Source organism: Terrapene carolina, unplaced genomic scaffold (assembly GCF_002925995.2).
Source record: "Terrapene carolina triunguis isolate 2854851 unplaced genomic scaffold, T_m_triunguis-2.0 Scaffold68, whole genome shotgun sequence".
NCBI classification, from domain to species: domain Eukaryota; kingdom Metazoa; phylum Chordata; order Testudines; family Emydidae; genus Terrapene; species Terrapene triunguis.
The window spans coordinates 9,639,330-9,654,362 of NW_020664419.1; the positions used below are offsets into that span (position 1 = coordinate 9,639,330).

At 40.9% G+C, this 15,033-nt stretch overlaps 1 protein-coding gene across 3 annotated transcripts; it reads right to left on the reverse strand.

The window, feature by feature from the left end:
• Positions 1–1,217: 1,217 nt before the first annotated feature.
• On the reverse strand, positions 1,218–15,033 carry NUDT5 (nudix hydrolase 5). 3 transcript variants are annotated; one of them, XM_026648635.1, is made up of 9 exons: positions 14,935–15,033; positions 11,179–11,246; positions 8,138–8,190; positions 6,193–6,300; positions 5,546–5,641; positions 3,698–3,799; positions 3,394–3,402; positions 2,209–2,262; positions 1,218–1,578 (listed from the first exon to the last, which is right to left on the reverse strand). In XM_026648635.1, exons 1-9 carry the CDS (start codon positions 14,995–14,997, stop codon positions 1,469–1,471), a joined length of 663 nt encoding a protein of 220 aa, XP_026504420.1. In that variant the 5' UTR covers positions 14,998–15,033; the 3' UTR covers positions 1,218–1,468. The 3 variants fall into 3 exon arrangements, with proteins under 3 accessions (XP_026504420.1, XP_026504421.1, XP_026504422.1); XM_026648636.1 differs by lacking the exon at positions 5,546–5,641; XM_026648637.2 differs by lacking the exons at positions 11,179–11,246; positions 14,935–15,033 and adding an exon at positions 10,488–10,576.

Here is a 15,033-nt window from a genome sequence, read left to right on the forward strand (position 1 = left end):
TTACTCAGTTACAGTAGAGGGCACCCAAGCATAGGTTCAATGTGAATTTGGAACTGCAACTGGACTTACTTTCCTTCACCCTCACCGGATAACCAATCGGTGCTGCTCTTATGAAGATGGTAGGATACAGCACACCCAAAAGCACATCGAAAGAGTAGAATAACAGTAGCAGAGAAGAGTTATCAGGTGTAGCATTCCATGAGCTGAATCCTACCTTTGAACTGGGTTTGACTCACTATAATATTAATTCCATCAGCCTTAGGAAAGAAAGATTGCATGAGTCTATAGCTTGACGTTCTACCTCTAGAAAACTTGAAAGCTACGTCTATAAAAGCTCCGTCAGAGCTACCGAGTTGCGACTCGTCACACCAAAGCCACTCTCATGAAAGTTCAGTTACTTACTGACTGCTTATGCACTTCTGAGAAATGCTGATGTGAATATCTCCCTCCCCCATCATTTATTTTAGGGAATTTACTAAATCCCTTTGTTATAGCATTGAAATGGGAAGTAGAGCACTGTGTATATTTAGCCTTAGACATTATATGGGTGGCACAGAAGAATTTCAACCAAGCATGATATTCAAAGAACCTCAATAGTTTCCCCCCTCACTAAGGCTGAAGACCCATGAAATCTTACATGCTAAGCAACCATAGGATTTACAAAGTAGTCGTTTGGAATGGGGTCAATCCAATGCAGTTACCACTATGGAAAATGCCAAGGAATCGCCAGTGACCAGAAGAGATCAAGCCCTTTGTTTTTATATCTTCCTCAAAGATACCAGCCAAAGTTTTTAAGAGTGACTAGTGATTTTTGGGTACCCAACATGACACCTTTAAGGGACTGACAGTTTTGAAAACTTTGGCTGATATCTCTGATGAAGATATAAAAACCAAAAGGCTTGATTTCTTCTTGTGACAGGTGATTACATGGCATTTTTCATAATGTTGTTAATGCCACTGGTCTGACCCCATTTCAAAGTGTATATACTTAGCACAGCCAAGGCTTCAAGCTTTGTGGTGTATTCTGTGCAGCTAGGTTTAGTGTAGGTCAGTTTGGTAAGTTACCTCCCTTTACCTTACTCCAACGGTGTTATACCAGAGAAGCAGCTCCACTTTAATGGTGGATTAAGTGACCCCTGTGTATAGTTTCAGCATAATTGTGAAGTGCTCAACAATAAAAAAATACTTTAAGAGGAAGGAGCAAGGAAAAGACGTGATCTCTTAACAGGCCATGATTCTTTTTATTCTTCTGCAAAGGATAAAATTCCATTCAGAGTCAGAGGTTGAACAGTTAGAGAAAGGCTTTATATAGTACAAGTAGTTCAAGCAATCTTTCCTGTAACTATGATTGCTTAATACTGTGTGTAATCTACAGGACCTTTTATTGTCGGAAAACATACAGCTTCCAAGTCTATATTGACCATTTGACTCCATCCTGGAAGTATTCAACGAGGTTACATATGCAGCCTTAGAACTTCATAAAAGGCACTTGGAGGGGTTTTTGTGTTGCATGTTTCAGTGCCAATGCATAGGCGTAAACTCTGGCATCCACTAAAATATGGTCTTCTGCCACTAGCTCTGCAAAACACCCAAACCAACCAATAATATGAATTCCAAACAGAAAGGCATGGACAGGACAGACATAACGGGGCAGATGCAAGTTCATATTCATACTATTAGTAAGAAATTAAAAACAAACTTCTGAAGACTTCAGACAGAGGCTGACAAGTAGCATGAATGCGTGAAGTATCAGAACAAATCCAGGCCACGTTTAAAAATTTTTGGAGGCTTTGCCATATTTCTTTTATAACACACTAGTCCTTTAAAGTCTTGACACGTTAGTCCCCTGGAGCATTATTTCTAACTAATTTAGTAGTAGTGAATTAAAAAAAGCATATGAACTGACTTGAAGCACAAAGGATAAGCCTCAGAGTGGAAATGGGTAGCTACTCTGATGTAGGAAGCTATCTGGAACAGGCATTGCATTGGTAATTGTTTCTAACAAGACTGCAGCTGGATAGATTGTGTTAATGAACATTCCTTTCTGGAAGTCAAACCTCATTTTGAAGGTTCACCTGATACATGGCATGTTATATGCAAGTTTTCCAGATTACAGAATTAAGAAAGTAGATGGTTTTGAAGAAGCTAAGAAATTTTCAAAGCTTTTATTAACTGGCTTAATGTGCAAGAGAAAATAAGTGCTCTTACCTTCAATTCTCTGCAGTAGATCATTCTTTGGTAGTGAAACAACTTCCACAAATTCTAGCAAAAAAAATTAAATAGATAATTTGTGTATTTTACAAGGTTTGTCTTTATATCAGATATGACTTGACAGATTAGAGTTCAGTTAAAGTTGAGAGAAGTATATTTCATTCCCATCTTTTTATACTCAGATGGAAGGCAGACAAGGAACTGGATTCAGGTTCACCCTCAGCCAGAGACCATTATCACCCAGGCACACAGCCAAGCTCTGCGATTAAGACACAGGCAAGATCAAAGGCGCCTTTGAAATGCAGTTTTGAGGCAGTAATTTGGGAAATAACTGCAGAACTGGCTCGGAGAATGGTGACATATTAGGGACAGGAACCACTGTACTGCAAGGACAGACACTATTCTCCTTCCCCCTATTTCATAGAATCATAGAAAACCCAGTGTTGGAAGGGACCTCAGGAGGTCATCTAGTCCAACCCCCAGACAGATTTTTGCCCCAGATCCCGAAATGGCCCCCTTAAGGATTGAACTCACAACCCTGGGTTTAACAGGCCAATGCTCAAACCACTGAGCTATCCCTTCCCCCTATTTGGTCCATCTGATCAGATATTTCACTGTTGAAATGTTAATGTAACCTGGGCCTGCATACTTGGTATGGTAAGAGACCATAAACGTTTAACTTCACAGAGTGGAGGAAGAATGACAGACATCTGAGAACTGAGGGCTCATTCTTGACATGTTGCCTGCCATGCAAGGGCAGACATGCTTGAGGAATGCAAGATATTGCTTATTTGCCTATAACTACCCAAGCAGTTCCCCCTATCTGGATTTACAATTGCAGAGTTTCAGTCTAGGGGCCAGATCCACAGGCTTCAATACAGCTACACCAATTTACACCAGCTGAGGAACTGATCCCAGATAGATCATGGAGACCATTTCAACTGAAATTTCCCCTCCTTAAACCTGGCTGTGGTACAATTGTTTGGGAATTTCAATTCTGATCTAAAGAGCGCCAAAGTCAGTGGATCCCATACAGTGTGTCACCATCAGGACTGTGATCCTAATGATGTTGAGGAAATATCTCCTGACCACAGAGAAGAGCAGAGTGCAGGGTGACATCCGGTATAGCTGAAGCATACTTGCTGTGCTCCGAGCCACAGTGAAGTTAAGTGAGCAACATACCTCCTTCCTCTGTAAAGACAAGAAGAAAGAAAAGTGTTAACACAAAGAAAACTAAGTTTGGACACACATTGGAGCTTAGTGCCTGCTCCTGCTTTAACACCCACGAATGTCAGTGACAACCTTTTCATTGACTTTAGTGGGAGGTGGATGAGGCCCTAAAAGCTCATACAGAAGTTAGGGAGTCAGTGAAGTTATTAGAATCCAGTATTGCTGAGCCCTTCAACAGTTTCCAAGCATATTTAGAGAGGACGGTCCCTCCAATGAGACAGATAAAAATTAAATATTGTACATGTCCTGGACTCACCAGGCTTTTGCATGGGTCTTGTATTACAAGCATCATCTCCATTAATGGTGACGGTCACAATGTGCGTTGTGCAGTTTGTCAAACCAGGGTCCAAGCAAACAGCTACAAAGTAAAGGATGTTCATTATGAGAAAGAAGAGACGAGACTACTGGACATTTTAACACCACGACTTTCACCCAGATCTATTTGATACAATAAGAGAAAAGTATCAGAGGGGTAGCCGTGTTAGTCTGGATCTGTAAAAGCAGCAAAGAGTCCTGTGGCACCTTATAGACTAACAGACGTATTGGAGCATGAGCTTTCGTGGGTGAATACCCACTTCGTCAGATGCATATCACCCACAAAAGCTCATGCTCCAATACGTCTGTTAGTCTATAAGGTGCCACAGGACTCTCTACTGCAATAAGAGAAAACTTATTCAGCAGGCAACTTCACCAGCATGCATCACAAAGCCAGGCAAAAAGTCTGGGTTAGTTATTTGTTCGTACAAGGCGAGCTGGGCAAAATGTTTTGGACAAAGTTTATTTGCCACAAAATGCAGTTTTGGTCAACCCAAAACTATTTCTGAGATTCACACGCAGTTTTGGCCATTCACAAAACAGCCAGAGGAGAAGGAGCTAGTTGTTGTGCTGCTGCATCCTGTTAGTCCAGTTGAGGCGTGCACTTGAAGTAGGAGACCTAGGTTCAAATCCCTGCTCTGGACAGACCCAAAATGACTTTTTTCAGTTCACTGAAAATTCCAAAAACTATTCAGATGCGCTTCAATCTGAACTGATTCTACCCCCCACCCCCCTCAGAACTGCCACTGAACCAAAAAATTAGTTATTCACCCAGCTCTACTTACAAGTGCTTCTTCCCACAACGGTCTCCTCTTCTAAATACAGTTTCTTTTTCATATTTATATTAGTACCTACTGATTGCTTCTACTGCAGTGACAAACATTCTCCTCATTCACTGTACGTCAAAGGTTAAACTGCAGGCTCCTAGTCAAACTATACTAAGAGCCCAGTTTTGCCATCAGTTACAAACACAACACTCCAGACTATGGAAATTGTGCAAAAGTAGAAGGGCAAAGTTCAATCTTAATAGCAACATGCTCAAATCCATGGTCCAGATTTCCCATTTCTTCCCTAGCATTTCCCCTTTATAAAGGTTCTCCTTAAATCCCAGTTTTGACTCTGCTCTATGGCAAGCAGAACAAAATATTTAAATATAGATGCTGGCTGCAAAGGATTTGGGGACTTTGATGTCAGGCAGCACTTCCTTCTTCCCCATTCCTGCTAATCAGCTCTGAGAACCTGAGTTCTCCTTCCTTTGCACAGCTGAAATGAGGATGACTTGCACAGAGATTGCATGATGCAACTGCTATTCATTCAGTAGGTAGGTTCAAGAGAGCCACTTAAACCTATTGGAGAAGAAGTCAAATCAAGTCCAGGCACCTAGACCTTTTAATTACAAGACGCCAGACCTTTAAGTTACTGAACTTTTTGTACCAAGTACCAAATCTCGGCCCCATGAGCAGAGCATGAGTAAATGGGGATCTTCCTTAAGAGCAGAATCATTCCCCCACATGCCTCAGAGCCACAGTGAAGCTGTTTCTATAACCCTCTGTATTGGGTTTTATCCAGTGGATCCGCATCTGTCATAGACACACAGACTATGTCTATGGCTCCTTGGTGTTGTCCTGGGGCACTGCCATGTGGTACTGTGGGAGTGCACACTCCCTCGCTGTGCCCTTCCCATCCTGAACAGCGGACCCATCGTAGATCCATTGAATTTAGGGCATTCTGTGACCATGAAGAGGGGCAGGATTGGCTCTGAGTCAGGTAGTCAAGAAACAACAAAGACCTGGAGAACATTCAACGATATCCCCTTTGTACCCCGTTTCTTCCTCCAACTCTCGCAAGGCAGCGGTTTCTGGGCTTTCATTTCCCTCAATGAGGCCTGCGGTGTAAACGTTACATTAAAAATAATTAAAATTGAGCTCTTTTACAGCATTGTCCATCCTTAGATCTAAGAGAGCTTTACAATGGATGGTAAAGTATCATCAGCCCTATTTTACAGATGGGGTAACTCAGGCACTGGGAGGTCAAGAAGGTCAGTGTCAGATCCAGGAACAGAACCCAGGATGCCTGCCTCCTATCCACTAAATCATGCTGTCTCCCTCCAAAAGGAATTACATTCTCATTGTGAGAGATGCCAATGCCAAGCTCACAAAGGGTTTTCCCTCTTTTGGAAGTGGAAGATGGGAGGGAAAGGGGGAAAAAACTGGGTTGGACAGATTCTACAAATAAAATCTGACATGGTGCTATTTCACATTTTTTTCATTACTACATATCCCTCTCTCTCAACAGCCTGTATTCTAGTACAGAAACCACCACTGATCTTGGAATCTGAAAGACACAACACACTGAAATCTACAAGCCTAAGCAAGATGGACAGAGTAAACTACACATACATTCTGTGTATTTCATCTGCATATTTTTGTTACCTACCTGCAGGGAATTCCAAGCAATACCCTCCCATTGGAGGCCTGAATTGTTTCACTAGAACAATGCAATCATAGTGGAGAGTTCTTTGTAACACAGGTATAACTGATACACCTGCCAGCATAAAGAAAAGAGCAATGAAAACACAGCATGTGAGTAGTTCAAACATTGACACTTATGTCTTGTGAGCACCCTCAACTTCCACTGACTTTGAAAAATAAAATTGCACTGAAAGAGATAAAGATGACTAATTTATTGCTCTCTGCTGGATGATCTCAACTCCATTTAAACCCTAATAGCCATCAGGAACTCTGGGTCTGAAAGCAACAGCTCTAATCAAGTACCCTAGAGTCTTCCCTCTGCTACTACAATCTGAACAGTATTCCCACTTGAATTTGGTCCCCCACACCCCTGTCCAAACAACAGGTTCCAAACCGGAAGCTGCAGATCCTTTGACTGCCCAGGACCATAACTGACTTCCCATTGGAAAAGTGATCAAATCAAATATTTGTTCAGACACTGATTGCCCCCAGACCACGGATCCATTTTCTGGCAATATTTTACTGTAAGGCCTAATCCTGCAACTCTTAGTCATGCAAGCAGTTGTTACTCCAGCCATCACAATGACATCAATGTGATTACTCACAAAAATCAGGGTACTGATTTGTAAGTTCCTTGGGGCAAAGGCTCTACTCCTAAGCTACACTTGATCAACAGTACGGCACTATATACATAGAATCATAGAATATCAGGGTTGGAAGGGACATCAGGAGGTCATCTAGTCCAACCCCCTGCTCAAAGCAGGACCAAACCCCAACTAAATCATCTCAGCCAGGGCTTTGTCAAGCCTGACCTTAAAAGCCTCTAAGGAAGGAGATTCCACCACCTCCCTAGGTAACCCATTCCAGCGTTTCACCACCCTCCTAGTGAAAAAGTTTTTCCTAATATCCAACCTAAACCTCCCCCACTGCAACTTGTTCCGTCATCTGGTACCACAGAGAACAGTCTGATCCATCCTCTTTGGAACCCCCTTTCAGGTAGTTGAAAGCAGCTATCAAATCCCCCCTCATTCTTCTCTTCTGCAGACTAAATAATCCCAGTTCCCTCAGCCTCTCTTCATAAGTCATGTGCTCCAGCCCCCTAATCATTTTTGTTGCCCTCTGCTGGACTCGTTCCAATTTTTCCACATCCTTCTTGTAGTGTAGGGCCCAAACCTGGACACAGTACTCCAGATGAGGCCTCAGCAATGCCGAATAGAGGGGAATGATCACACCCCTCGATCTGCTGGCAATACCCCTACTTATACAGCCCAAAATGCCATTAGCCTCCTTGGCAACAAGGGGACACTGTTGACTCATACCCAGCTTCTCGTCCACTGCAACCCCTAGGTCCTTTTCTGCAGAACTGCTGCCTAGCCACTCGGTCCCTAGTCTGTAGCAGTGCATGGGATTCTTCCATTCTAAGTGCAGGACTCTGCACTTGTCCTTGTTGAACCTCATCAGATTTTTTTTGGCCCAATCCTCTAATTTGTCTAGGTCCCTCCGTATCCTATCCCTACATTCCAGCGTATCTACCACTCCTCCCAGTTTAGTGTCATCTGCAAACTTGCTGAGAGTGCAGTCCACGCCACCCTCTAGATCATTAATGAAGATATTGAACAAAATTGGCCCCAGGACCTACCCTTGGGGCACTCCGCTTGATACCGGCTGCCAACTAGACATGGAGCCATTGATCACTACCTGTTGAGCCCAACGATCTAGCCAGCTTTCTATCCACCTTATAGTCCATTTATCCAGCCCATACTTCTACATGATTTATACTATTCATTTTATTTTACTCCTATTCTCTGCACTTTTGTATTGTGTCAGTTGTCACCATTTATGGAAGCAGACCACCTCATCATTATTAATATTAGAAGAAGTTATGCACAAAAATGTAACTGTTGCCATACCATCAGCTGAACTGTCCTCTTTCTTGGTAGTACGCTTTACGGTTTCCCAAATTCTGTTGGGTAAGAAGAAGAGCAAGTGGATGTGTTAATCCTAAAAAAAGGAAGTGTACTAAATATACCTGCTTTCCACACAAATAGCCAACTTGGAACTTTGCTACCTTCATTCAAAAGCAAAACATGCAAACATACAGTGAGAATGGTACTGATTAGCAACTGCCAAGAGGCAAGCCACTGTACTAAGTGATCACTGCAAAGTATCCGTAAGGTCTCAGTCTCAAATTTTGTTTCACCTTTAGTTAGAGAGAGAGTCTTGCTAGCAAATGATTTTTGGTGGTTGCTTAGGACAATACAAAAAATTAATCTTGATTCATCGCATGCTGAATCACGCTGTTAATAGAATACCATTTATTTAAATATTTTTGGATGTTTTCTACATTTTCAAATATATTGATTTCAATTACAACAGAATACAGTGCTCACTTTATATTTATTTTTGATTACAAATATTTGCACTGTAAAAAACATAAGAAATAGCATTAGGTGAATTGAAAAATACAAGTAATGTAGTGCAGTCTCTATCATGAAATTGAACTTACAAATGCAGAATTATGTACAAAAAATAACTACATTCAAAAATAAAACAATGTAAAACTTTAGAGCCTACAAGTCCACTGTGTCCCACTTCTTATTCAGCCAATCAAGTTTGTTTACATTTGCAGGAGATAATGCTGCCGGCTTCTTATTTACAATGTCACCTGAAAATGAGAACAGGCATTTGCATGGCACCGTCATAACTGCCATTGCAAGATATTTACATGCTAGATGTACTAAAGATTCGTATGTCCCTTCATGCTTCAACCACCATTCCAGAGGACCTGTGTCCATGCTAATGATGGGTTCTGCTCGATAAAGATCCAAAGCAGTGCGGACCGACGCATGTTCATTTTCATCATCATTAGTCAGATGCCACCAGCAGAAGGTTGTTTTCTTGTTTGGGTTTTGTAGTTTCCTAATTGGAGTGTTGCTCTTTTAAGATTTCTGAAAGCATGCTCCACTCCTCATCCCTCTCAGATTTTGGAAGGCACTTCAGATTTTTAAACCTTGGGTTGTGTGCTGTAACTATCTTTAGAAATCTCACATGGGTTCCTTCTTTGCGTTTTGTCAAATCTGCAGTGAAAGTGTTCTTAAAATGAACATCATGTGCTGGGTCACCATCCAAGACTGCTATAACATGAAATATATGGCAGAATGCAGGTAAAACAGAACAGGAGACATACAATTCCCCCCAAGGAGTTGAGTCACAAATTTAATTAATGTATAATTTTTTTAACGAGCGTCATCAGCATGGAAGCATGTCCTCTAGAATCGTGGCCAAAGCATGAAGGGGCATACGAATGTTTAGTATATCTGGCACATAAATACCTTGCAACGCCGGCTACAAAAGTGCCATGCAAATACCTGTTCTCACTTTCAGGTGACATTGTAAATAAGAAGCGGGCAGCATTATCTCCCGTAAATGTAAAGAAACTTGTTTGTCTTAGCGATTGGCTGAACAAAAAGTAGGACTGAGTGGACTTGTAAGCTCTAAAGTTTTACACTGTTTTATTATTTAGTGCAATTATGTAACAACAACAAAAATCCTACATTTGTAAGTTGCACTTTCACGATAAGAGTTTGCACTACAGTACTTGCATGAGGTGAATTGAAAAATACTATTTCTTTTGTTTAAGTTTTACAGTGCAAATATTTGTAATAAAAATAATATAAAGTGAGCACTATACACTTTGTATTCAGTGTTGTAATTGAAATCAATATATTTGAAAATGTAGAAAAACATCCAAAAATATTTAATAACTTTCAATTGGTATTCTATCATTTAACAGTGCAATTAAAACTATAATTAATCGTGATTTTTTGAGTTAATCACATGAGTTAACTGCGATTAATTGACAGCCCTAATAATATTTAGTTCTTATATAGCATTTTGCATCCATGGATCTCAAAGCACTTTACAAAGGAAGACAAGTATCATTATCCCCATTTTACAGATGGGGAAACTGAAGCACAGATGTGAAATTAAGTCAGCAGGTCAATGTATTTAGAATAGTTATTTTGAAGAGCTGCAACATAAAATAGAAGGGACAGGTTTTATAGACTGGCTAATTTTGCCCGGAAAAAGCAATAAGCAAATACTTACATTCCGTCTGCCTCATGCATAACAATCATTACGTGAAAATAAAAGCAGGTTACTCTGAAAGCTCCTAGCTCAGTTACCCATTCCTGTTAGTAACTGGAAGTCAAAAAATGACACAGCCTCTCTTGCAAATTAAAAGTAAGTGATGGGACTGACACAAAAAATAAACCTTTCACACAGGCCTCAATCACTGCCACTTCTTGAGGCTACTCTTAAAGGGGAAGGAGACTTTAGAGAGAGCAATCAGAAAGGACCCCAATGCTCTAGGAAGAAGGAAAATAAGGTAGCACTGTCATTTCCAGTCATCATGACTAATTAAAAAGATAGATTTATCTGACACATGAAGAGAATTAGACAGGCCTGAGAATATGAATGAGAGGGTAAGAAACAGGCAAGACCACCCCTACTCCAAACAATAGCATCCCAACAGTATGCAAGACCCTGCACAGTCTCAGACATCATGCCATCAACAGGGGAAAGGGAGTTCTTTGGGAAGGACCAGAAAAACCAAAGGGAGCTCTTGATAATCATCTGTTTGCATGTTAAAAACTTGCAGCATTAGGTCTGCACAGCATCGTTGCAAATGACTGGAACCGCAAGATAAACACATGGACCAAATCCAAGGTATTAAGCTACAGGACAAAGTATATCTGCTAAAACATATTCCAACAACAAAAAAGGTCAAATTCTTCCTCAGAATAACTGCATTAACGTCAAAGGGGTAATCTAGCCCAGTATGTCAAGTAATTGGTTTATAGGTGCTCACATTCCATAGCCTTTGGCTGGTTCAGACAGAGAAACTGGGAAGAACTACAAAAATTTTAAAATGTCTCAGCAAGGAAATTACCTGGTTTTACCTGAGGGATCAACATAGGTCGTCTGTTCAAGCTTCACCCATTTTCTTTCTGCGATTGCCTAACAAAGAATAATAAATTAAACAAGTTGGGACATTGTCCCCATGGAGATTTGCTGGGCAATTTTGTTATTGTTTTGGAAAGACAAGTTGCAAATCCAGTGTGTGGGGGAAGCTGTAATACTAGCGTGTAAATGCATGCACTGAGGAGTTCTTGAAATAGGAATTGAAAATAACTCATGTGATGTATGTACAGCTAGGCTGGGATTTTCAAAGGAGTTTAGAGGAGTTTCAATGAAATTTGGTGGGATTTGGGTGCCCAACTCCTTTGGGCTGCTTTGAAAGTCTCAGCCCTAATCTTTAAAATAAAACAGGAAGGCAATGCCTTGCCCCTAGCAGGGGGCTGGTTTCAGCTGTGTGAAAAAGGGGTAAGGAGAATTTGCCTATATGGGCTTTAGCCATGATGGGGGTTGTGACTGCCCAGTTATCTGAGATCTGGGAGTCAGGAGAATTGGTTCTATTCCTAACTCTGCCACTGACTCACTTTGGGACTGTCACCATTCTCCCCATCTGTAACATAGGGATAGTGATTCTTACCTGATTTGAAGGCCTTTGGAGCTCTACCAATGAAAAGCTCTATGCATTATCATTACTATCAACTCCACGGCCACCCAGATGCCTGTGGGTTTTTTGGCTGAGCAGAGGTATTCTTAACTTCCCTCCACCTAGTGTTTTGCCCATTCGTGTGTGGTCCCTTGAGGAGAGGTGGAACTAGATGTTAGTTTTGCTGTTTCTCTCATTTATTATGGCTTGCACTGTAAGGGATGAGTGGTCTTTGCTAATTAAATGGCTGCTGGGAGGGCAGACAGAAGACTTGTTTCTAACATCCTGCACAGGACTAGGAGACTTGGAGATAGGTTACATCAGCAGGGTGATGCAGTGTAGTCTCAGGTGGCTAGTACATCAAATTTCTGTAGTGTAGACCAGGCCTGGGAGTATATGGGACATCTGGCCACAAAGGTCATGAAATTGGAGAAACTCCTGCTAGAAAGAGAAAAAGAATACAGCCCCCAAAAGAACAGCAACATCTAGAGCATGTGAAGACAGAAAAAGAAGCACAGAATGAAGAGACAGAGACTGAGCCACCAGTAACCTAAGAATTCAGTAACTGACTATGGAAATGGATCATCTCACTTCATCCATAAAACCAATTTTAAGTCCATCTTACAGCATTCTACTTGTCCACTTGCCTGGGACAAGTCAGTTATTTTGAGGAGCAAACAAAATATTAACCACTTTTCCATCACCATGGTAAAGGTGGCCAAGTAGATTGTGTGCCTGGAAATTTACATGGTTATTTTGCAAGGTTGTCTTAAGTTATCCTTGAATTACAGGAAGACAGAAATACTTTCCAAGGGCTTTTGGATGATCTGTGGTCACAACAGTGTAGCAGGAATGGAGAAGGTGAAGTTTCTAATTCCTTTGCCAAGGTGTAACATGTAGGAAGCATTTAGACTTATATAAGATTGGATTGCAAGCACCCAGGTACATTTTATTGCTTTGAATTAAGTCCTAAGGCATACAGGGAATAAACTGCATGAGACCCAAAATAGGAAGAGATGAAAATCATGTTGCAGTTGCAGCCCAAACCAAGGGAATTATATATTTTAATTTAAAAAAAAAAAAAAACCCAAGATTTCTATGCCTTTGAGTTAATGGGGATTGAACAATTATTTTTCAACTTTGCAGAAGATATAAAGGCCTGGATTACTGATTGTGGCCCAACAATGTTGCATAGGCAGCAAACCCGGCAAATCATTACCCCAGTATCTATCTCGGCATTGTTAAATAGCAAAGGGGAGAAAGGCGGAAGTCAGAACCATATCAGTCAGCTCCAAGAAAGCGTGAGGCAGGAAGAAATGACTAAATTTACCAGGAATTGGACCACATCCAAACCTGAGAAAGGAGGCGGCAAAAGGGGATGCCATATATGTAGTAAAACAGGATACCTGTCATAAGAATGTCTGGTATACCAACAGAGGCCAAAAGTTGCAATTAAGAGGCAATCCAATGTAATAGTTAACAGGGTATAGGTCATCCAGCACCTCCTGTGAGTGGTTGTTATTTAAATGCTCCAGAATCCACCCCAAAGCCCAGGTGAATTACATGCTACTGGAGAACCACAAAGCCCTCAGTGTTAACTATAAAAGAAAAAAGAATCTTTGCTGTCACATGCCTGGTTGGATGCATGGTCAAACTCTGTGCCAGCTGATAGAGAGAGAAAGCTTTATGCTGTGAGAGACAAATCCTTTGCTTAGACCTTAGCTAACGACGCTTCACATAACGTTCAGCTAAGCATGTTCAGTTTGAATCACCTTCTATTTGTGACTTCTCTCTACTGCGGTTATGTGCCAATAAAATCTGCTCCTCTCCAACATAACCTGACTGCAGAAACAGTTAGAGGGCACAACCAGCAGGTGCCTTAGAGAGAAACTGTACTTTAATGTTAGGTAACTCAGAATCAGAAGTACACAATTGCTTTAGTAAAAGGTCGTGGGCAGAGGGGCTGTGACTTCTATTCTCAAACAATGCCACAAGAAGTCTGGTGAAAACCAGCCTGGCACAGGGAAACACAAATGACCTGAAATATACTAGAGCTGGCTACAACCTGCTACCACTATTTGGAGGGTGCAAAAGACAAAGCAGAAAAATCATCAATTAGAATAGCAAAAAGGATTGAGGAGTAATAGGCTGAAATTAAAGTAGCCTGAAAAGACTTGTGCCCAGTTTTGCTTCATTGAAAAATTAAAACCTCTGAAATGTTAAAGTTTTCCTACTTGCTTATTTGTGTAAGAAATTTGGGTCTTTTCTGCCATGGAAAACTATAGTGACTGGAGATCTAATGAAATTATGACACCAAAAGCATCAAGAGAATGAAAGCTGAGCAACTGAAAGGGGAAGAGATTTTTAATACGACAGTTTAAAAGTCCTTTTTTAAACAACCATTTAACTCCAAAGGCTAACAAACACTTTAGAGAAAGGATTTCATTGTTTAAAGACTCAGTACTCCTGCAGCTTCAGTTAAGCTGCACAAGCTCAGAGTAAACGTCTACAATACTCCCAGGACACCACCATTATAACCAGAGAGGACTAGATCTGATATTTCCAATACTGCTAAGATAGGAACAAGCACAAACTATCGAAAAAAACCCTAAAAAACAAAAACTTTTCAGGTCCTCTTTATATACCATAAAGCAGCAAAAAAAAGGGCGCACACACAATTTTTAAAAATCCTTTGCAGGTCATCTTTAAGGAAAGGAAAATGTAGGCTGAATATCAGAAAGCAGTGAGTTCAGTTACAGTGGAATGATCTCTCCAGGGAAGTGGTGAAAGTCCCATTATTTCAGACATTCAAAACTACCCTGAACAGCCTAGGAAGTATTGTCGGGAACAACTGTGCCTGGGGAGGGCAGGTCTGAGGGAGAGGGGAGATGCACTAGATAACCTTTGTGTAATTTCTATGATTGTTTTAAGGTGAAAGTTCCTCATCTTTCATCTGCATGTCACCTACTTCGACTGTAATGACTTCAGGACAAAAGCCCTATCTTCATACATCTACCACGCTACATAGCGTCAGGGTCTCTCATTCTGCACAGATGTAATATTTTCCAACATTCAATAGTAGCCTTAATTAAATGTTAAAATTAGTTAATAAAAAATATAAACATGACAAAAATAAATGCCTTATACCTCTTCTTTAAGGATGGATGGTCTGGTAGATTTCAGAATCTCTGTAGTTGCGTTGTTTTCCATTTTCAGGGATGTCTCCCGCACAAAGTCCACACTACT